Raw genomic sequence first — 21,554 nt, 5'->3', positions numbered from 1 at the left:
AGAAAACGGAGCCTTAACACAATGCCGCGTAAGAGAGAAGAGAGAACTCACCTTGAGAAGAGAGAAGTTGGTCTTAGAAGAGTGAGACGACGAGACGAAATTACGAGGAGGGAATGGACGGCGAAGCAAGTTGGACTAAAAGTTCACGCACTATTAACGGTCACACTACTATAATCAAAACAATTCACCAAATCACTAAAAAATATTTCCAAATCAAAGCAATTCACACTACTATAATCAAAACAATTCACCAAAACATTAACCCTTTTTTTTTCATTCTTTTTTTCTCCCCCCACATCTCTATATGGTTCTACAATGTTTTAGGCTAAAAGCATTTTTTTTTTTTTTTTCTGTTACACTACAATATTTTCACATATTCTAACAGATTTTGTGAAATTGTAGGGGCATGTATTGGTAGTATTTTATTTTTGATCATTTTTTAAAAACATGTTTGGGCAAGTTTTCTAAATTTGAATTCTACTCAAGTTTTATTAAATTTTTTTTTAATTTTGTCTCAAGTTCTCTAAAACATTCAAACATAATTGTAAAAAAATAAATTTTTTCGGGATTCGCATTTTTAGATATAGTAAAGAATAATATAATATAATACAAATTTTGAAAAATATGACCATTAAAATAAAACAAATATTCAAAAATATGATCGTTAGGAAAAAAGCAAACATTCAAAAAAAATTAAATAGATAAATAATAAAGAAATCTGAAAAAATAAAAAATAAAAAATAAATTTAATTTAATTAAATTAAATGGAATAGTGATAGTGAATAGTTAAAATAGTAAGGTTGTGTCATTAAAGGTGAATCGTTACAAATGGTGTTAAAGCCATTGTCCCCTTAAGATGGGGAGCGTGCACAAGTCCATGAGAGTCACCAATGGGCACTCGTTGGGATGCCAAGAATTGGGTGATCCGATAAGGGTCGCCACAAGAGAGAGTGATTGTGACATCCCACATCGCCTAGATATGAGAATGGAGATATGCTTATATGCATATTCACACCCTTTTTGACACAACGCGTTTTAAAGTCGTGATGGTCATGAACCTATCAGAGCTCCGCATTTAAGCCTGCTTCTGCAAAAGTAGTACTAAATAGGGTGCCCTCCTGAAAAATCTGGTTCGATGGAGCTAAAAAATGACAATATTGTATCATTGAAGGTGGGTCGTTACAAGGGACCTAAAGGACAAAAAAAAAAAAAAAAACCAATTAGCTTCAATAAGCCTGGCTAAAAGTGACCAAAGCAACCATTTACGAATGGTGGTCACGCCCTGCAACATCCCTAGTTGTGTAGATCACTTGAGGTCAAATAACTAACGGTGGCTAACTATTGTAACTCCCGAGACATCTTTTTGGATTATATTTCAAATCAATGAAAGGGGAGTATTACCAACTTTTTTTCTATTCAAGATGGGGAAGGGAGGAAAGGGGAGTATTACCAACATTTGATACCTCATAGAGGTCTCTCAGGAACCCGTACAAAGGCCTTTTCAGCATCTCTTATGGAGAACTTTGCAAGTCACGAATTTTAGACACGGTAAAAATTGCAATAAGAGAGAAAATAGGTTGAGCAGCCCATAAAATGGCACAGCTGCAAGACAACTCTTCGGCTTGAAGACGACTGGAAACCAGACAGGATTCAAAGCCTGCACCAATCTTGCGACCGTTGAAGTAGCTGCAAATCACCTAGAAACATTTCCCACGCTCCATCATAGCAAATTCTTATACGGTGGACTGAAATGAACACAATTGGAGATGCTAACTATATGAAAAACGATTCATTTCCATGGGACAAACAAATGTCCCATATATGATCATTCAATTTTTTGCCGTGTAGATGCCTAAGTCAAATAATTTTTGCCAGGTCCAAAATTTAGAATTCATGTAAGGGATCTACAAACTTCCTAAAAACAATGGAAGTTTATGAAGCAAACAATGATGGCTTAAGAAACATATATGTTATTCTATTGAATGTCGTTACATCAATAAGAGTTTATAGAATGTCCTTCCATCAAGGACTACGGCATAGAGAATGACCTCTAATAAGATCCAAGGTAAAGAATTTCATTATAAGTGGATTCCATACCCTTTTAAGTCACTAAAACATTCAAGACTTCACATGTGGACTTACAACCCGTACAACACAGTTGGGCAAGGCCTGCTCATTTACAATACTTCCTGAACCAAACCCCAATATTAAGAAAGCTTTCAAAGTCAGATTGTGGCCTGCAATTCAAGGGGAAAAAAAAGAAAAAGAAAAGGAGAATTAATACATCAGACTGCAAGAAATTGTGCAACATCGTTTGTGAGATTTCCTATATTGACTAGAATGTAGGGGTGCATGTAGGATTAAAGTTTACCTATCAATTGCATGAGTATCATTGGGAAACACAATGACTTTAACCACAGCACCTTTCTCTTTAAGGGCCCGGGTATACTGCATTTTTCAAACATGAACATATGTAATTGAATTAAAAGTTAAACAGTGTATGCGTCAAAAACTCCAAAACCCCCTGCTCCCGCAAAAAGAAAAACGAAAAAAGGTAAATAAAAAGAACTAGCAAGAGAAACAGACCCTGAATTGCAGCTTAAGAGAGTGATTTTCGAGCACTAGTAGTAGTTGAAAAAACCATGAAACTGAATAAAAATATCAACAGTCTAGTTCATCATTTAAAAGAGAAATGAAATATCTTACTTGCAATCCATTAGAAACTGGAACACGGAGATCCTGAGCACCTAAAAGAAAAAGGATTGGTGTTTTGACCTGCAGATATCATCATCAAAATAAATTAAATTGTACCACAATTTTTTCAAGAGGCAACCTACTAAATATATAAAATTGTGGAAAGTACAGCTATTCCTAAAAGGAGACTAGATGCAAGTATTACGATTCCTGACTGAAAAATGTGCGACTTGATAGTAGAAGAAGTTCAGCCCCATACACTATGGCATGTATGCTACTAGAACCCTTCTCACATTGAGCAAACAAAAAATAGACTTTACAATATCAAGGAGCTTCAGATTTCTCGGAATTTATTTGTTTAATAACATTTAGTTTCAAATACTGACAACAAAAGCAAAGCTTGCAGGATTCATTTTCACAATTATTTCATTGCAGACGGACACGGGCTTTGTTGTATTGAGTTTTATTTGGCATTAATCTTTGAGTAGGATGCCTTTTCCACTCTAATTACTTTTATCAAAAGTCCTAAATAAGCTTCTGAATACAGTAACAAAAATCAACCCTCCATTAAGCATACCTTTGAGAGGTGTGAAATAGGAGACTTGCTGTGAAAGAGAGTCAGTTGTTCAGCTGAAGGGGCTTCAGTAAAGCTATCTTTCCCCTTGCTTCCATAGGCCTCTACATAGCACCAATCAGGGATATCTGTTGTACCAACCATCAATGCAAGGTTACAGACAGGATTCCTCACAGCTGCAGCAACAAACTTATCTGGCGCCTGTAGCATTAGAAAACAAATATGATCCAAGTAAGTAGTACTAGTTCACTTGAGAAGATAAATGTAAATGTGCCATCACAAATCATAACATAGTCTTCAGGTATTTGTCTGCTATATAACTAAAATAGGAGAAATGAAGAAAATGCAAGCCACAGGACCACTAGTCCATATATAAACAAGCAGCCCACTTATTAAGTTTGACTTGCATAAATCTCTCAACTATCTAATCCATGATGGAAGAGATCTCCTTATGGGAAACCACCAACTGGTGGTAGATAACTTTAACAATCAAATGCAAGATTCAGAATGAATAAAAATTGAAAGGCACAAGAGAAAAACAATAAAACAGAAAAGAAACAAAAAAACAAAAACAAAACAAAACAAAATTATAAGAGAATATGTGCAACAAAAACTACAATTTGTGGAATTACTGCACCTGGCCAATCAAGTGGGTTGTCAGAAAGCCACCATGGGAACCACCAAGTACTGTAATTTTTGATGGACTGGCCAGTCCCTTGTCAATTACATGATCTATCGCTGTGAGTACATCATTGACATCCTGTGCATAATATATTTTATAGATTAGGGTTTATATGAGATCCCCAAACTAGTTTTCTGAACTAGCATAGAAAGAATGCAATTACTATATAAGGGGAAAAAAAACCACCTTCGCAGGCATAACAAAACTAGATAGATAATAAATACCTGAGACCCAACTTTCCCTAGAAGAGATTGCAATGCTTCTTCACCAAATCCCAATGAACCTCTGAGATAAATTATCATGTTAGAGAAGATAGAATCGACAACAGTCATTTGATGATCTAATCTGATATTTAAAATAGTATGTTCAATCATGCGATGATTAAAATCCTAATGGACCCAAATAAATATTAAATTGTCTGTAATGGCTCTATGCCATAGAGAGAGAGAGAGAGAGAGAGAGAGAGAGAGAGAGAGAGAGAGAGAGAAGCTTTGTGGAGATCGATGGTGGAAACTAAATATGGCAACTTATGAGGTGGGTGGTGCTCCAATGTGGTTATGGGTTCCTTTGGTTATGGGTCCCTCTATGATTGTATGGCGGCTCACAATAGCCTTCTATTTTCTAATTTTTCAGGGTTTTTTGATTTGTGTTCTTCTTTTTCTCCCTAAGTGGGCAGATGTATACTCCATGTGTACTTGAGTTGTGCCCCTCTACGCTTTCTAATAAGATTGAATTACTTATAAAAAAAAATTTTAGTCCAGTTTGAGGTTAAAATATTCATTTCTGTATTCTATTTTGCTCCAACTTCTTAAATAGTCAAATTCCCTTCTCGTCAACTAGGTATCAGAATCAGTCCCGCCATGGTCTTATCAAGCAACACCACCTTAACAGTGATGGAACTTCATCTTGGAGAGGAAGAGGCTTTATGAGAGAGAGAGAGAGAGAGAGAGAGATGTTCCCTGTGATCAATCAGATTCTGTTGGATTAATGCAGAATGTGATAGTTGAAAGAAATGTATGTTGAGCATAAAAATCTGATACCGACTCTAAATAGCAATAAAACTACTACTATTACTACTACAAACAATAACAACAATGATGACATACCTATAGTTTACAATCAATAAGTTGTATCCAATTGAAGAGAGAAATGCCAGGGACTTTGAAAAGCTTGATATCGAAACAGCATGTGGGCCTCCATGAAGAATAACGATTAGTGGATTACAAGCATTGCTTTCCTTGGAGTTGGAAGATACAAAAATAGCTTCAAAAGGCTTGCTGGCACCTTAAAAAAAGTAAACACATATAGGCTATCAAAATCAATGATCTTTAAAGAAAGAATATTATGATTAAGACATCACACAGTTCCTAGTGAAGGACTATAATATATATTCACTAAAAAAAACCCCATCAGTTGTTTCAGTCTAATATCCAGCTAAAGGACAACGGTTGTATGAGGAAAGCATATGATTCATGAGTGTTGAAAAGTTTATCATTCACTTCTTTTGGACAATGTGATGTGGCATTAATCTGAAGTTTATATGCAAGTTGCATCAGCTATAGTTCCTTCATTATCATCTTCTTTCTATTTAATAAATTCCAATGATAACCTCATGCATGATTCAAGTTTGCATCAGTTATATTACTTCTTACTTTTATTTGTTTGGATTTTTACTTGACCAAAAAAAAAAAAAGGCTTAGAAGAAAGATAGCTCTTTATTCTTTCCTAATTTTTTTTTTTTTTTTCCAGAAGTGCTCCTTCCATCTATAAGAATTTTTTTTTGATAAGTAATTGCAATTATATATAAAAAGCGCAAAGGGGCGCAACCCTTATACACGGGAAGTATACAAGAGAACTCCTAAAATGAACGAACAGAGAATAAATTTAAAAAGTCTACATAAGTAAAAGCACTCAAACTATGATGGGGCGCTATCCAAAAATATAAAGTATTGAGCAACCGCTTCCGTAGCTCCACCATGGATGTCTCTACATCTTCAAACAGTCGAGCATTTCGCTCCCTCCAAATACACCACAGCAAGCACAAAGGAGCTAACCGCCAAGCCTCTATAGCATGTCCACCCCCAATCGCCGCCCCCCAACTATTCAGCAACTCCAACACCGTACGTGGCATAACCCACTCAACCCCAAATAAAATAAGGACGTAGCTCCAAAGAGCCTGGGCGACCTCGCAATGAAGCAACAAGTGATCAATAGACTCCCCACTCTTCTTACATAAACAACACCACTCAATTACTATCACCTTCCTCTTACTCAAGTTATCATGCGTCAATATTTTGCCCAAAGCAGCTGACCAAACGAAGAAGGCCACCCTTGTTGGAGCCTTAACACGCCAAATATTCTTCCAAGAGAAATACGGAACAAATGAGCCATCTTTCCTAATAAGCTCTTTGCAGAAGGATCTCACCTCAAATAAACATTGTTTAGAGGGATTCCACACTAACTTGTCACCCTCCCCATGTCGAGCCGAACTGGAGTATAGACGATCGAAGAAAGAAAGGACCATATCCAACTCCCAATCCTGGATTTGTCGCGTGAAGAGAACATTCCACTGAATAACACAATTATGTACCACCAAATTATCTTCCACTATCGCGTCTTTATTCCTTGCTATACTAAAAAGAGCTGGAAAGCATTGCTTCAAGGATCTATCCCCACACCACCAATCTTGCCAAAAACTAATATTTGATCCATTCCCCAGTTCAAAACGAACAAAATTACGAAATTCCTCCCACCCCCTCCTTATATGTTTCCATACACCTACTCCAAATGAACCCGAAGCCTCTTTCGAACACCACTCCCCCTTTAAACTCTCAAATTTGGCATCAATCACCAAACGCCATAAAGCCTCTCTCTCCCTACCATATCTCCACAACCACTTACCCAAGAGAGCTCGATTGAACTGGATGAAATTGTGAACTCCCAACCCACCTGTATGCAAAGGTGTGCAAATCTTGTTCCAATTAACTAGATGAAATTTGGTCTTGTCACCAATGTCACCCCAAAGAAAATCCTTTCGAATTTTATCAAGACGATTAGCCACCCTCACTGGAATAGGAAACAAAGATAAGTAATATGTGGGGATGTTGGAGAGCGTACTATTAATAAGAGTCAACCGGGCACCCTTCGACAAATACATCCGCTTCCAACCCGCCAACCTCCTTTCCATTTTTTCAATAACACCATTCCAAATAGAGGTGGCCTTATAAGAAGCACCCAACGGCAAACCCAAATAAGTCATAGGCAAAGAAGCAACCCGACATCCAAGAAGATTAGCCAGCCTTTCGACATCCTCTACTCCAACAATAGGAACAATTTCTGATTTTCCTAAATTAATTCTCAAGCCAGAAACTGCCTCAAAGCATAAGAAAATACATCTCAGATGTCGAATCTATTCTTCTTGAGCGCCACAAAAGATCAAAGTGTCATCCGCAAACAGCAGGTGATTCACAACTAAGGCCTCGGAATCCCTGGAGCCCACTGAGAACCCTGTCAAATTACCCTGATCCAATGCGGCAGTCAGCATCCGTTGTGGGGTCTATCGGGTATCAAGACTATAAGAATTATAGTCCCCTGACCAACAATGTTGTTGTTGTTGTTGTTTTTTATTTTTTTAGGTGATGGAAAGACAAGATATATTCAACTGAAAATCACAAATATCTCCACTAAACTATTAACATTCACTAGTATCGGGGCTGTAAATGAACAAAGCTACTTGTGAACTCACTTGGGCTCGGCTTAAGCTCGACTCAATTATTAAATGAATCATCTATAAACGCGAAATTAAGCTCGATTATTAATCGATTCAAACTCGTATAAAACTCGACTCGATTAACGTTCATGAACAAAGCTTGTATAAGGCTTTACTAGCTTGTTAGCTTGAGAGAGAGAGAGAGAGAGAGAGAGAGAGAGAGAGAGAGAGAGAGAGAGAGAGAGAGAGAGAGAGAGAGAGAGAGAGAGAGAGAGAGAGAGAGAGAGAGACCTAGTACTGCAATGACCTAGTCAAAACTAGTGCCCCTCAAATTGGTATAATTTTCTCATTCAAATCTTATGGGAATTCCTTGGGCGATAAATGGTTGTGAATGGACAAAGGTTGCATGATTCAAGCCAAAGATTTCTATAGAGAGAGAGAGAGAGAGAGAGAGAGAGAGAGAGAGAGAGAGACCTAGTACTGCAATGACCTAGCCAAAACTAGTGCCCCTCAAATTGGTATAATTTTCTCATTCAAATCTTATGGGAATTCCTTGGGCGATAAATGGTTGTGAATGGACAAAGGTTGCATGATTCAAGCCAAAGATTTCTCCCACTTTTATAATCTTGTTGCCTCACCTTGGACAATCTCAGAAAGAAGCGTGTCATTGTGATTGATAGATGTTGCATGTGTAAAATGACCGGGGAGACTGTGGATCATCTTCTTCTTCATTGCGAGGTTGCACGCGCTCTTTGGTATGTCATCCTTAGCCGGTTCGGTTTGCATTGGGTGATGCCTTCTCGGGTGATAGACTTATTTGCATGTTGGTGGTCGGGGGGACGGTCCCGTAGTGCGGTCGTGTGGAAGATGGCTCCTTGTTGTCTTATGTGGTGCTTGTGGACGGAACGCAACGATAGACAGTTTGAGGACAGAGAAAGAACCATAGAGGAGCTCATTTCCTTTTTTCTCCATTCTTTGTACTCCTGGACGGCTGCGCATTTAGCACCTCTAGAGATTAGTTATAACGATTTCCTTGTATTGCTTTCTTCTTCTTCTTCTTAATTGTCTCTCTTGTATACCCCCTGTATACTTGATTGCGTTTTTCTAATAAAATTTTCTTCTTACTTATCAAAAAAAAAATAATCTTGTTGCTTTTTCAAACCGAACACTACACCCTCAAGTCGCGCAGCTGAAAGTGTGTCAGGACATGTACGCAAATCATGTGGTTTTCTATAACCTGGGTGCCATACACATATACCTTAGCTTCTTCTTCTTTTTTAATTAAAAAAAAAAAAAAAAGGGTTAAATACATTTTTAGTACCTAAGGTTTGGAACTTTATTTTTTAGTGCCTAAGTTTCAATTCGCATCACAGATGGTACCTTAATTTTGAGAAAATATCAAATTAGTACCTCAATCAAGTTTTCCATCCAAAAACTAACAGCCCACCAGGTGTCGGCCCCCTGAGGGTTGACACGTGTTTTAGTATAAAAAAACAAAAAAACAAAAAAAAATAAAAAAATATATTAAAAACTTAAAAAAATATATTAAAAACTTAAAAAAAAAATTGAAAAAAAAAAGAAAAAGAAAAAGAAGACTTGACAGGTCTGGGGTCGCCAAATCACCCCATGGGGGGTGGTTTAGCCACCCCATGACAGAAAAAAAATAAAAAAATAAAAAAATTGTTCAAAGGTTTTGGCCCTTGGCCCCCAAGGGCCACAGAAGTGGTTCGGCCACCCCAGATTGGTTAAAAGGGTGGCTCTTGGTCAAAATGGGGGTGGTCAGCCACCTCCATGGTGGCCAAGGGGTGGCTCAACCACCCCTCTTCTTTTCAATTTTTTTTAATTTTTTAATATTTTTTTAATTTTTTAATTAATTTTTAAAGATTTTTTATTTTTTATTTTTTTATACTAAAACACGTGTCACCTGGCGGGCTTTCGTTAGTTTTTTGACAGAAAACTTGACTGAGGTACTAATTTGGTCTTTTCCTAAAACTAAAGTACCATCTGTGATGCGAATTGAAACTCAGATACCAAAAAATAAAGTTTCCAAAACTCAAGTACTAAAAACGTATTTAACCCTTAAAAAAATGCATTTTGCGAAGCTTCCCCAAGGAAAGGAAATTAAGACTTAAAAGAAAGGGACATTTGGGCATTGAGAAAAAAGTGAGAAGAAGGGGAAAATGCTGGAGAGGGGAGAGAGAGATCTAGGCAGCATAGGGCGCGTCGGCTGGGTGATGGCCGTGTGTTGGCGTCCTCGAACTAGGGGGAGCATCGGCGTTGGGTGGAGCATCGAGTTGCGAGAGAAATCGAGATATAAAAGGGAGTTTGTTGGTCAGTTTTTGGGGCTGGTGTTAGTGGCTGCACCATTGCACAGTGGTCTCTGGCCACGAAGCACGTCAGGGTAGCCGTCACATGTGGTTGCCAGCCTTTGGAGGTGGTCTTGTGCCGTTTGGGAGTTGGAGAGGGTGGATTTTTTTCTTTTACTCAAGCCGAGTACTCGAGAGGGCACTCGGCTTAGCTAATGAGCGAGCTTTACCTTGCACAAGATTTTCCGCCTTGGCGAGCCGAACCAAGCTCAGCTTTTGATACTCATCACGAGCTCGAGCTCGCAATGATGAGTGTAAACAAGCCGAGCTCACACAGGCACTACTCAATTGAGCTCGGCTCGATTACATCTAATTCAACAACAATGCCTATGCTTACAATACTTCATTTCCCTTCAAGGAGCAACCTAAGAGAGAAATTAACTCTATTAGGCATAAAAATTATTAAAAAAAAAAAAAAAAAATTCCACTTCATTAGGCTGATACTAAAAAAAAATCAACGAAAATCAGCAGGTAAATATGCACCAGATTAAGAATTGAGGGTAGGGGTGGTTGGAGTAGGAGGTCTTTTTCAAAACTTATAAATTTTGCAACTATCTTTCTTGTCACCCAAAGCTTAGGCATTTTAGGGTCATTATGAATCATCGGTAAATATTATGATAGCCTTAATTAAATTTTAAGCATTACACCACCGCAACAATGCCCAGCATAGCAATTAAGCCAGTGTATTCAATATGGATGATTAAGTTTGAGAAAGAAATCAAAATGGCATTTAATACCTTTTGTGAGGCCATCAGAAACATCCTTGACTGGTATCTTCATTATACTGAACTGAAGAGATGAGAGCAAAGATTTAACCTGCAGCAAGAAGACACTCATTCAAAAAATTGCAAGCATTTAGGATAATCTCTATATGCAAAAACGATTCATATAATATCAGTAAAAGAAAATTAAGTAAACCTTCTCAGAGCACTTAAATATGGAACTTGATATGTCTAGCCAACTCCATGCAGTTGCTTTCTCAACAATGCAACCATACTTGATTTGAGGAACGTCTACTGGACTGCTAGACACTTCAAACAATAAAGCACAATGTAAAAATTGTATTCCAAATTTCTACACTATTACAGGCCAGGCCAGAACGTTGGTAAAGATCAGCATTTGATGTTACCAGCAACAATATTGTTCCCATCCACTGTAAGAACATTCCACGAAAAATTTGAATTGGCAGGGCTGATACGTAACACTTCCCCACTGAAATTTAACAGGAGATATCATGAGTTGATTATAGAAACAACACTATTAAAGTCTGCCAACGCAAGAAAAAGATATTTAACCAGCCATTAAAGTTACCTCAACACATTCACAGAAAGTATTACTTGACTGCTGTTCCATATAGAAGATATAATCATAGTGCATCCATCAGAAAGCCATGGATTGCTAAGGATACTTGAAAAGTACAGCCCCGGGAAGCAACCATCATCAGCACACATCACAACAGGAATCTTCAAAGATCATAATTGAATGAAATAGTTATGAGTGAAGCCACAACAAAATTACAGAAAACTGAACTAATACAGCATGTCCTAATTCTATATTTACAGTCTAAATAAATCTTTATTGTATGTAAATATTGAAAATAATAGAAGGAAAATGTATGATATATTTTACACGAGTATCATGCAAAAAAATCTCACACTAAAGTATGGGCTAGAAAATTTGCACACTTATTCCAGATTGGGGGGGGCTTCAAAAACCAATCCAAATTAAGTTTTCAAGCATCAACTCAGTCTTAGCTCATTTAGATCTATCAATTAATTCAGCTCATTTGGAACAATCATATGAGTTACCTCAGTCTTAGTAAATATCTCCATTTAGCACTCAAGGTGCATGGTAGCAACATAAAATGCCAAGACGTCGTATAGAATGCTTCTAGTATATATAACATGGTAACAATAAAGCAAAATCTTGTCCAGTCAAAAGCAGCAGAGCACAAACAAAAACCATAATTTGAGTTCTGCTAATTCCAGAGGTTGACCATATATAAGTTTGCATCCTTGAGATGCAAGTTCTTATGCACAAGCTCAACAAGGAATTTAAGCGCTCACCACATCAACAATTTTGGCAGATGGCCACAGCTTTACATCAGTTGGCCAATCAATTCTGTGAAGTGAATCTGTCGCGCAATGTGCCCCAGAATCCACAGAACTTCTTGCGCTTAAAAACACTAGGGAATTTCCATCTGGGCTGGAAAAAGAAAGATAAATGATGGGCTTATATTATTTTTATCCTACACTAATGTTAACTATTTATAAGAGAAATACATTTCAAGATAACGATAAATATAACAAATATGAACAAACTGGATTACCACCAAACCTAGGTAAAAATAACATAAGGATAAAATCCTCTAACACTCCCCCTCATGTTGGAAATTATCATATAATCCCAACTTGGAACAAAATAAATGTGGCACATCCATGACAAAGGGCTTTTGGGGAGTAGGAAAATCTACTTGTTGCAAACAATTTGTCACGAACAAAATCAACAAACTGAACAGGATCTGAAAAGGCAACTGAACCGGCCTAAAACAAATAGAATTGACCGAAAAACATTCTGAATCGGCAGAAACAACACCATACTGGCTCAACAAAACACAGCAAAAAACAATGGGAACCAGTTGAAACAACAACTAAACTAGCTGAAACTCCACGAACCTCATTCGAAAACAACCAAACTAGGCCAAAATACAACTAGTCTAGTCGAAAAGAAGTTGAACTAGCAGAAACTCACAATACTCTACTGAAAACCTCCACAATTTTTTATAAGTAAATGAGATATTATTAAAATCGTAAGGCACCCCAAGTACACGGGGAAATAAGCATAAGAAAACACCAAGCTAGAAAGAGAAAAAAAGAAGGAAGTCATGATAACTAATCGCCAAAGGAGAAACAAAAGCAGCTGTCGAAAAATACAAGGTACAAAAGAAAAAAAAAATATGACTTAATCCCCTCCGAAGTCCACTCACGGTCTTCAAAACTTCTGTCATTCATTTCCCTACACGAAATCACAAAAGGCATGAAGGCACCATCTTATACACGAAAGGCACGGAGGCACCTCCACAATTAACTAGACTCACAAGAAACACACTGGTAAGTAATGGAAACCAACCAACACATACAGCTATATAGCTACAAACAACCGATGATCAACTATACCAATGCGGTTGACAATGACAATATACGCCGCCATTGACGTGCAATCACTAAGCCCACAACACACACAGGAAGATAGAAAACAAAGAACAAAAAAGCAAAAACCTTGGATACCATGTTGAGAAAAAAAAATGGTGGGCTTATATTATTTTCTCCCACACATAAAGTTTATTGTTATACGAGAAATACAATTCAAGCTAACGATAAATATAAAAAACCAAAACAAACTGAACTACAGCCAATCTAAATAAAGATAAATATCACTAAATCTAGATAAAGATAAACTCAACTAGATAAAAGATAAGGATACAATCTTCTAACAACAATCATCAGATTCCAAAGTTGTTTATAGTATGTTTAGTAGATACATTCAACAACTTATATAGCTTCCTAGTTCATATACTTCAATACGGTTCATTCGAGACAGGTTACAGTAACAAGAAACCAGTACTATATACACAACAGCGTTATATGAGGAAATATACAATCACTTAATAATCAAATCAAGAATCCAAGAAAATCAATGAATTTAATAGCACCGATTAGAATGTTAATCGCATTCTTGACCAGTTAAACAAGGTTACAATGATAATGTTTTTATCAAAAGCCACTTTAAATTGGGAAGGAGAGGAACTGTAATATAATAGCAGTGAATTGCTCATTAAAATGAAGATATTGATTTTAACCTTGAAAATGAAAGAACAACATGACACATACAGAAATGAACTTTCAGGCCTATTTGTAGGCCAGGCCAGCACTTCAAGAGGAACTCATCATGACCAGAAAAAATATCTTGGGAGGCCCTATATTTATAAAAGTTTCTTCAAAATGCCAAAAAAAAGAGGCACTCTACATAAATTATTATGCACATGATTGGGTAGAAAAGTTTCTACAATCCCTAGTGATAAAACCTAGTATGTGTGATAAGTAGCATACCTGAACCGTGGAAAGAAGGCACTGTTTATGTGTTGAGTTAGATTAACAGCGGGCATATCTTCATTTGAGCTATCTCTGGACCATTACAAGAAATGCATAAGAACTTTCTACATTTAAGTAAGAACACTCCATCTCAAACATGTAATAATTCACACGAAGAAAGGTGTAATGGTGAAATAAAAAGAAAGATAGTTTTACAAAAGCAACTCACTTGAGTTCAAGTCCACTGGCTTCTGACTTATAAAGTGGTGCCCTAACTGCATATAGTGCACAGGGCCTGTTATAGCAGTATTTTATACCAAGCTTTCTTGTATCCGATGACCACCCAACAAAAACCAAATATTGACACACGCCTTTAGTTGATGGAGCCCACACAACTTGGCCAACGCTCAAAGACTTCTCAATTCCTTTAACAGCCTGTACCTCTCCACTGCACAACACAGGTAATTTCATAGTAATATTCTTCCATCTAAAGAAAAGCTCTTATAAACTTATAAAGACATGATACCAACCTATTAATGTTGATGACAAAAAGCGCAGGCTGCCTTTTTCCTGCATAGGATTCTCCCCAGTCCTCCTCCCAATCCCCTTGACCTTTCCAGCTACTGTAATCCTTATCGGTGGAACCACCTTTCTTGTAGCCGAGGTCATTAAAGGTGGGCTTGGAGGGGGATGGTTCCTCAGCAACATAAGCAATGAGAGTTTCATCAGAATTCCAAGAAACCCCCTCAAACCTACACCAACAAGAGTCTAGGTCTGTGAGGATGGTATAGCATAACTATAACTATATTTGAACTACAAGAATTACTAGCATGACTACTAGTACACTTGCTGCTGCTACTAATACAGCTATGAGTAGTATTATTGCCAAAAATTGGACAACTTCTACCACTAAAGCCATATAAAAACAAAGTCAATAGTAAACCAAGTAAACATCATCAGAAAAACGAGAGTCATATTATTAGTTACCATCCATCAGTATATACTGAGCCATGAACAGATTGAGGAATGTGGAACTCCTTTTCTAACTGAGATGAACCCCAAATTTCAAATTTAGAAGCAGACTCATTTTCAGGGTTGCGAACTACAAGAAGCTTTGAACCTGATGGTGATGGAACAATTGTAGACACTCCTGTCATCTCAACAGGAAACGGGGCCCATTGAAAGCTTGATGTACTATTAGTTTCTTGAGAGATATGAGCAGATACAATAAATTTCCTCCTCTTGTTTGCCAATAGATTTGCTTGGCTAATTGAAAACATTGCCTGAGAACCTATTCCTGCAGCAAAAGTTTCAATCGCAAAAAATTATTGCCAGCAACTCCTGTTGGCTGTGTTGGCTTGGAGGAAAGAAGTACCAGACATTGGAGAACAAAAAAACTATAAACATGAGAAGCCATACCACCATCAGACTTGAAAATCCATGCCTTGTCAATGTTGGATATACTAGTGAACTCTTGAAGTAACTTAGATTGTGAAGCATACTCTTCCTCCATTGTTGCATCTAATCCCAGTGGCATTTCCTTTATTGGGCCAGCTTTAGAATCATCCATGGCTAAGGGGGCTGAAAGTCTTTTACTAAGTATCAAATGGCAAAGAAAATTAATAAGCAGGATAAAAGCAAGAATAATGCAGCACAAAATGGGGAAAAACAAAAGACCCCAGGACAGGAGAACAACAACAAGAAACAGCAAACTAGGAAAACTATAAGAACATGGTTAAGGCTCTTAATGTCAACAGAAAGTTGTCGAGCCTATAAGTTCCAAGGAGCAGTACAAGAAAGAAACAGTAGCTCAGAAATCAAAACTGAGATTTTGTTAACCACTTAACTGCTTTTCTAAAAATCATTTTTTTCAAATTGCATATTTTAAAATTGTTATTTTTAAATAGCAAACCCAAACAGACCCTAAATCAAAAGTATCCATGATGTTTGTACCACCCATACCCTCTTCCCCTCCCGCATGAATCAATAATGTATTTTGTATGTATAAAACTAAGTATAAGAAATGGAGGTGGGAAATGGAACAAAGTGATGCAGGGTTTCCATGCTCAAGAATAGAAAACTGAGAATGTTATAGGAATTGAAACATAGAACAACAGCTGAAAATGACAGTTAAGAACTTATTTCATAAGCTTTTTGATTGAAATGAACTCTATCCATGGCCGGCTCATTGGCTAGGCCAATTAGGCGACCGCCTAAGGCCCTCCAGTGGAATATGGCCCCAATTAACTATAATATAATTAAGTTTTGTTTAACAAAAAAAAATCTTTTAAGGCCCCAACTATGGTAAAATAGTTAGTCAATGCTCTTTAATTAAGGCTCAATTATGGTAATAATAATAAAAAATAAAAAGGAATCCCAAAATATTGAGATTTTAGAGTGAAAGAAAAAAAAAATGGAAAGTTACATTAATGGCACCCTAAAGCAGTAAGTAATTTTCCTTGAACACAAAATTAACATATTGACAGTTCATTCATTAAAATAATGTTTAGAATAAAGTAAATTTCATTTTCTGCAAATTAAATTTCACACAAAAAGAATTATATGTAGCTCAACACAAAATATTTCACTCGTTGAAACTAAATGTCTTGCAACATAGATGAATTCTAGATGTTATTTGAAAAAAATTAAGAGCAAGATGCAATAAAAACGATTTTTTAATTAAAAAAAAAAAAATTTAAAATTAATAACCTTAAAAGTGGCATACTAATATACCCAATAAGTTAAGACAGCAAATTGAAAGATAACGGATAACATAAGGCAATCATTTTTAATTCCATAGATTGGATTCTAACTTTCTGGAATCTCACTTTGACGTAATTTGATTGTTTTGGTCGATACATAACAGACAAACAATAAGATTATCACACTAGAATTTCTTTGTTCAGGTTCTTTTCCTGTCAATCTGTCGCTCTTTTTTCCAGCTACTTCTACCTATTCACCTCCAATACTAATTCTCTTGGCTTTCAGTACATTGACTTTATATACTTTTGAGATTCGCAAAATCATAAGGGGCTTACACCACTGGATTTTTCAACACTCCCAAAGCCAACCTATATCAGTATATATATATTCCAACACTTCACATGAACCGTACTGAAAGCCAAGCCAATAAATGACTGAGCAAATAAAAAACGGAAACACCAATTCACAATCTAAGTTCAATCATTCAATAACATGTAACTATAAAATCCGCCCAAATAAGATCAAACCCATCGAAAAAATAACAAAAGCATTCAGCCAAGGGTCAAAATACAAAAGATCATAGATACCCAGAAACTAGTATGCGAAAATGATCAGCAAATTAAAAACGACTAGTCAACTTAGCATCAGTGAGAAAACGGAGTCTTAACACAATGCCGGGTAAGAGAGAAGAAAAACTCACCTTGAGAAGAGAGAAGTTGGTCTTAGAAGAGTGAGACGACGAGAGGAGATAGGAGGAGGGAATGGAGGGCGGAGCAAGTTGGACTTAAAGTTCACGCACCAATACGAGGAGGTAGTGATGCATAGCAACCTGGCCATACGGAGATAACATATTTGCTTTTCATTTTGGAAAAGGCTCTTTTGACTCTTGAGATGGACATGGTCATCAGTCAGGATTAGGTTTACATGCGGTTATAAATAAGCATGTATGCTCGTCATTTGCCACATAGGAAGTGGACCATCAAAGAGTGGAGTAAGTGGAACCGTTAATGCTTTTTCTCCTACATGGTGTCTCTTCCGATAATGCCCTTCAAAGCCCCCTTCACCATCTCCGGTTGAACAGTAACTGGAGACAACCAAATTTGGCCAACCCGGCGACCTCGTTCTGGCTGGGGAGCGGCCAAATTCTGGCCAACCAGCTGGGATCCGACGGATCTGTCCATGGAACAACAAGAGGTGGCAGATTTGGCCTGAGAATGGTTGAAGGTGGGCTGAGTTCTACCAAACCTGGTAGTGGAAAAGGAGGTGTGCTGGGAGCATTTTCGTATCTAGCACAACAACATACATGCTATTATAAAAATAACAGCATGTAAGCCGAATCCCATTGGTCACTGTGCCCCACTTTACTTTGACTAATTCTACGTGCCATATAAATGTTCATCAAGTATCCCTCTTGTGTGGACATGTCAAAAAAAAAATTGATATCTATCAAATAATGAGGTAGCTTTTAAAATTACTATTTATTCAAATTCATGATTTGATCAATCACATGCCTAATGGTAATTTTAAAAGTCATTTCATTATTTAATAGACATTTATATAACATGTAAACTGACATTTGATATATTCAGCCGCATTGAACTATCATTTTGTTACAAAAACATGGATCCGGCTTCCATGCTGTTGAGATAAGTACCGGATATCTGCTGTAAAATAAATAAACGGTCAAGATTCATCTCCAACATATTTTAACTCAAACGACGTCCCAGAGAAACATTTAATGAAACACACCTTAACGCCGTTTCAAAGGGAAGGAAAAAATACATCGACGTTGTTCTACACAACCCAAACATAGCCACGGATGAAGCTGCAACTTCATGCTTCACGTCCTTCGTCAACAGAGCTTTTCACGGAATTTTCTTCCTTATTTACAGAAGCATTCACTTACTTACACCCACCAAAAAGCCCTTAATACTTGTTTTCGTTTTGAACAACGGATCAATGACTAACTCAAACATGTCTACCTCTTTAATACTTGTAAGCAATTCATTGACACTGAAAAACTTTGCTTTACCAAGCCCAAAAATTATACTCTCTGTTTTTCGTTTTTCGCTTTAGTAAGTATTTAACACAAGCCCATCACAAAGAAAAAGGAAACGAAGGAGATAATGATAAAAATTAAAATATAACAAACTTCAATTACTGTGATGCAGAATCAAAGAACATAAAAGAGAAAGAGAAATCTGTCTACGCATGCTAGCTCTCAACACCTCTCTCACTCTTTCACTCACCAATAAAAGGGACCTCTTCCTCTTCCCTTTCGTCTTTCCTTCTCATTAGCCTCTCTCTTCTTCCCTGACACTCTTCCTTCTGTCCCTTGTTATATAACTATACATATTTCAAGCTCAAACACACAAATAAGAACCAATCCATAATATTTGTTTAGATTTGTTTACCAAATACACTGAAAGATCAGAAAGAAGACGCGGTGCCCTCAGCAGGGTTTTCTTCTCATGGTTTTCTGTTTTCTACAAGTGCTTCTTGTCACACATGAATTTGCTAATCATGGCCTTTGATGAAGGGTATACCCAGCTTTTCGGGTATGATAATCAGGTCGTCCTTAAGGACGGGAAAATGGTTCATCTTTCTCTGGATGAGAGGGCAGGTTTTTTGTTGGTTTTAAATTGTTTGGTATGTTATATGTGTCTGGTTGTCTGGACTTTTGAGTCTTTGATTGAAATGGAAGTGTTACTAATTTGGAAGAGATTCGAAGACCCATTCCTATGTGTTAAAAGGAGCAGGATAAAACATGCGGAGAGTTTTAAGCAACTAAAGTTGGCCTCTACCAAAGACCTGAGAGATGGAGTTTACAGGAAAAGTTATTGTGCCACTTCATGCGTGGCCTCTGTTTAGGTTGGGTATAACAGGGGACAACAGAGTGACGTTGTGGGTTTTGAAAGGAGGCAACGTAAATGTATTTTTTCCTGCCCTTTTGAAACGGCGTCAAGGCATGTTGCATTAAATGTTTATCTGCGACGTCGTTTGAGTTAAAATATGTTGGAGATAAATCTGGACCGTTTATTTATTTTACAGCAGATATCCGGTAATTTTCTCTACAGCATGGAAGCCGGATCCCAAAAACATTCTTATATTTGAAAATCTCGTTAAAATTGATAGCACATTTCTTTTTTAGATGTGTTAAATCTCGTTAAAGGACAAAAACATCCTCGAATAGAAAATTAAAATATATATATATATATATTCAAAACTTAGAAAAAAATACCACATTTAAAAACTAAATAAAAAATTAAAATTTAAGAATTAAGTAAAAACTAATAAATAAATAAATTCCTAACTTGTTTTTTTTTCTAGATTTTATTTTTTAAAATTTAATTCATAAAACACTTAAAATATATTATTTTAAGATAATGGGGCAAAAAGACTGACGTGGCACTAACGGATTTCAAAATTTTGGACATAATACCTCTTTCAAATCCGCAAAAAAATTAAGGAGTAAAAATTAATTTTTAAAAAGTGATGGAGTGATTTCAAACCGCGCGTTGACTCAAGGATTTATGATACATTTACCTTAAAAAAATAGCAAAATAAAAATTAAAGAATTAAATAAAAACAAAATTAAATAAATAAATAAATAAAACGTTCATTTTAAAATTTATATATATATATATATATATATATATATATATATATATATATATATATATATATATTAAAAAAATCATGAGAGTAATTGAATCACTCACATGTATTGGAGGTGTTGGGAGGTGGATCAGCCACCCCCGAAATCCATAAGGGTGGCCAAGCCATCCCCAAGTGTTGCGAATAAAACTAGGGTAGTCTAGCCATCCCTGAAAATTTATTGGGGGCTCTTATGAATTTAAGGGGTGGTCGATCCACCTTGAACCACCGGGGGGTGGTCCAGCCACTACCTCCAACACTTGAAGGGTGGTTCAGCCACCTTTAGGATATTTTTCCTTTTTTTTTATTCTTTGGTGTTTTAAATTTTTATTTTTATTTTTTTAATTTTTTAACTTTAAGGATATTTTTTGTAAATCTCGTTTCTAAACTTAAGGTATTTGCGTCTTTTCATGTTTTTAACGATTTTGACTAATAGAGGGAGTATTTTTGTAACAAAATGGTATTTCAATACGACTGAGTGTGACATGTGTTAGTTCATGGGGTAACTTATAAATTAATGGTAGTTCATGGAGCAAAAGGTAATTACACATGATTGTGTAAAAATCAGCTATTGAATAAGCACTTGAAAAACCCCATGAATTACCGCCATTAATAACTTGGCGCCATGAACTAACACATGTCACACTCAGCTGCATTGAACTACCATTTTATTATAAAAACCAATCTCTTTTAATCAAAATCGTTAACATACGTGAAATTACTCAAACACCCTAAGTTTAAAAACAAAATTTACATAAAATATCCTTAAAATTAAACATTTCATAAAAATAAAAAATAAAAAACTTTCATAATGCCAACAAGGAAAAAAAAAAAAAAAAAGCTTTTGGGGTGGCCAAACTACTCCCACGTGTTGGGTGGTTGAATCACCCACAAGTGTTGTTTAGGGGTGACTTGACCACTCCCAAAACTCATTGTAACACCCCTCGTCTGATTTAGAGGTGGTCCAGCCACCCCTGCAGGCTTCAGCCCGAACCACCTGGGAGTAGTCCAGCCACCACTTCCAATACCTAGGGATGGTTCGACCACCCCGGAATCTTTTATATACACATATTTTAAA

At 36.6% G+C, this 21,554-nt stretch overlaps 2 protein-coding genes across 7 annotated transcripts in view; both read right to left on the bottom strand.

The window, feature by feature from the left end:
- Nucleotides 1-1,682, bottom strand: part of LOC133874687 (acylamino-acid-releasing enzyme-like) — a 44,676-nt gene extending 42,994 nt beyond the window's left edge. For 2 of the 4 annotated variants that reach the window (XM_062312578.1, XM_062312586.1), the window contains exon 1: nucleotides 52-257. The gene's annotated coding sequence lies outside the window, so the exon portion shown is untranslated. Of the gene's footprint in view, nucleotides 1-51; nucleotides 258-1,450 lie in introns of those variants that run through there. The other 2 variants (XM_062312563.1, XM_062312573.1) reach the window with 2 other exon arrangements.
- Nucleotides 1,683-1,954: 272 nt separating this feature from the next.
- Nucleotides 1,955-17,729, bottom strand: LOC133874665 (acylamino-acid-releasing enzyme-like). Of its 3 annotated transcripts, none has more exons than XM_062312549.1 (18): nucleotides 17,520-17,729; nucleotides 15,536-15,705; nucleotides 15,104-15,413; nucleotides 14,647-14,868; nucleotides 14,346-14,564; nucleotides 14,135-14,209; nucleotides 12,092-12,230; nucleotides 11,337-11,488; nucleotides 11,155-11,237; nucleotides 10,944-11,056; nucleotides 10,763-10,841; nucleotides 5,057-5,234; nucleotides 4,175-4,235; nucleotides 3,906-4,028; nucleotides 3,272-3,469; nucleotides 2,707-2,775; nucleotides 2,372-2,448; nucleotides 1,955-2,237 (listed from the first exon to the last, which is right to left on the bottom strand). In XM_062312549.1, exons 1-18 carry the CDS (start codon nucleotides 17,654-17,656, stop codon nucleotides 2,174-2,176), a joined length of 2,469 nt encoding a protein of 822 aa, XP_062168533.1. In that variant the 5' UTR covers nucleotides 17,657-17,729; the 3' UTR covers nucleotides 1,955-2,173. The 3 variants fall into 3 exon arrangements, with proteins under 3 accessions (XP_062168533.1, XP_062168527.1, XP_062168538.1); XM_062312543.1 differs by having other exon boundaries at nucleotides 15,536-15,711; nucleotides 17,520-17,728; XM_062312554.1 differs by having other exon boundaries at nucleotides 15,536-15,697; nucleotides 17,520-17,651.
- Nucleotides 17,730-21,554: the final 3,825 nt, after the last annotated feature.

This window comes from Alnus glutinosa, chromosome 1, assembly GCF_958979055.1.
Source record: "Alnus glutinosa chromosome 1, dhAlnGlut1.1, whole genome shotgun sequence".
NCBI lineage: Eukaryota > Viridiplantae > Streptophyta > Magnoliopsida > Fagales > Betulaceae > Alnus > Alnus glutinosa.
The sequence above is the reverse complement of the archived record's forward strand: the minus strand, read 5'-3'. Positions and strand labels throughout refer to the sequence as shown.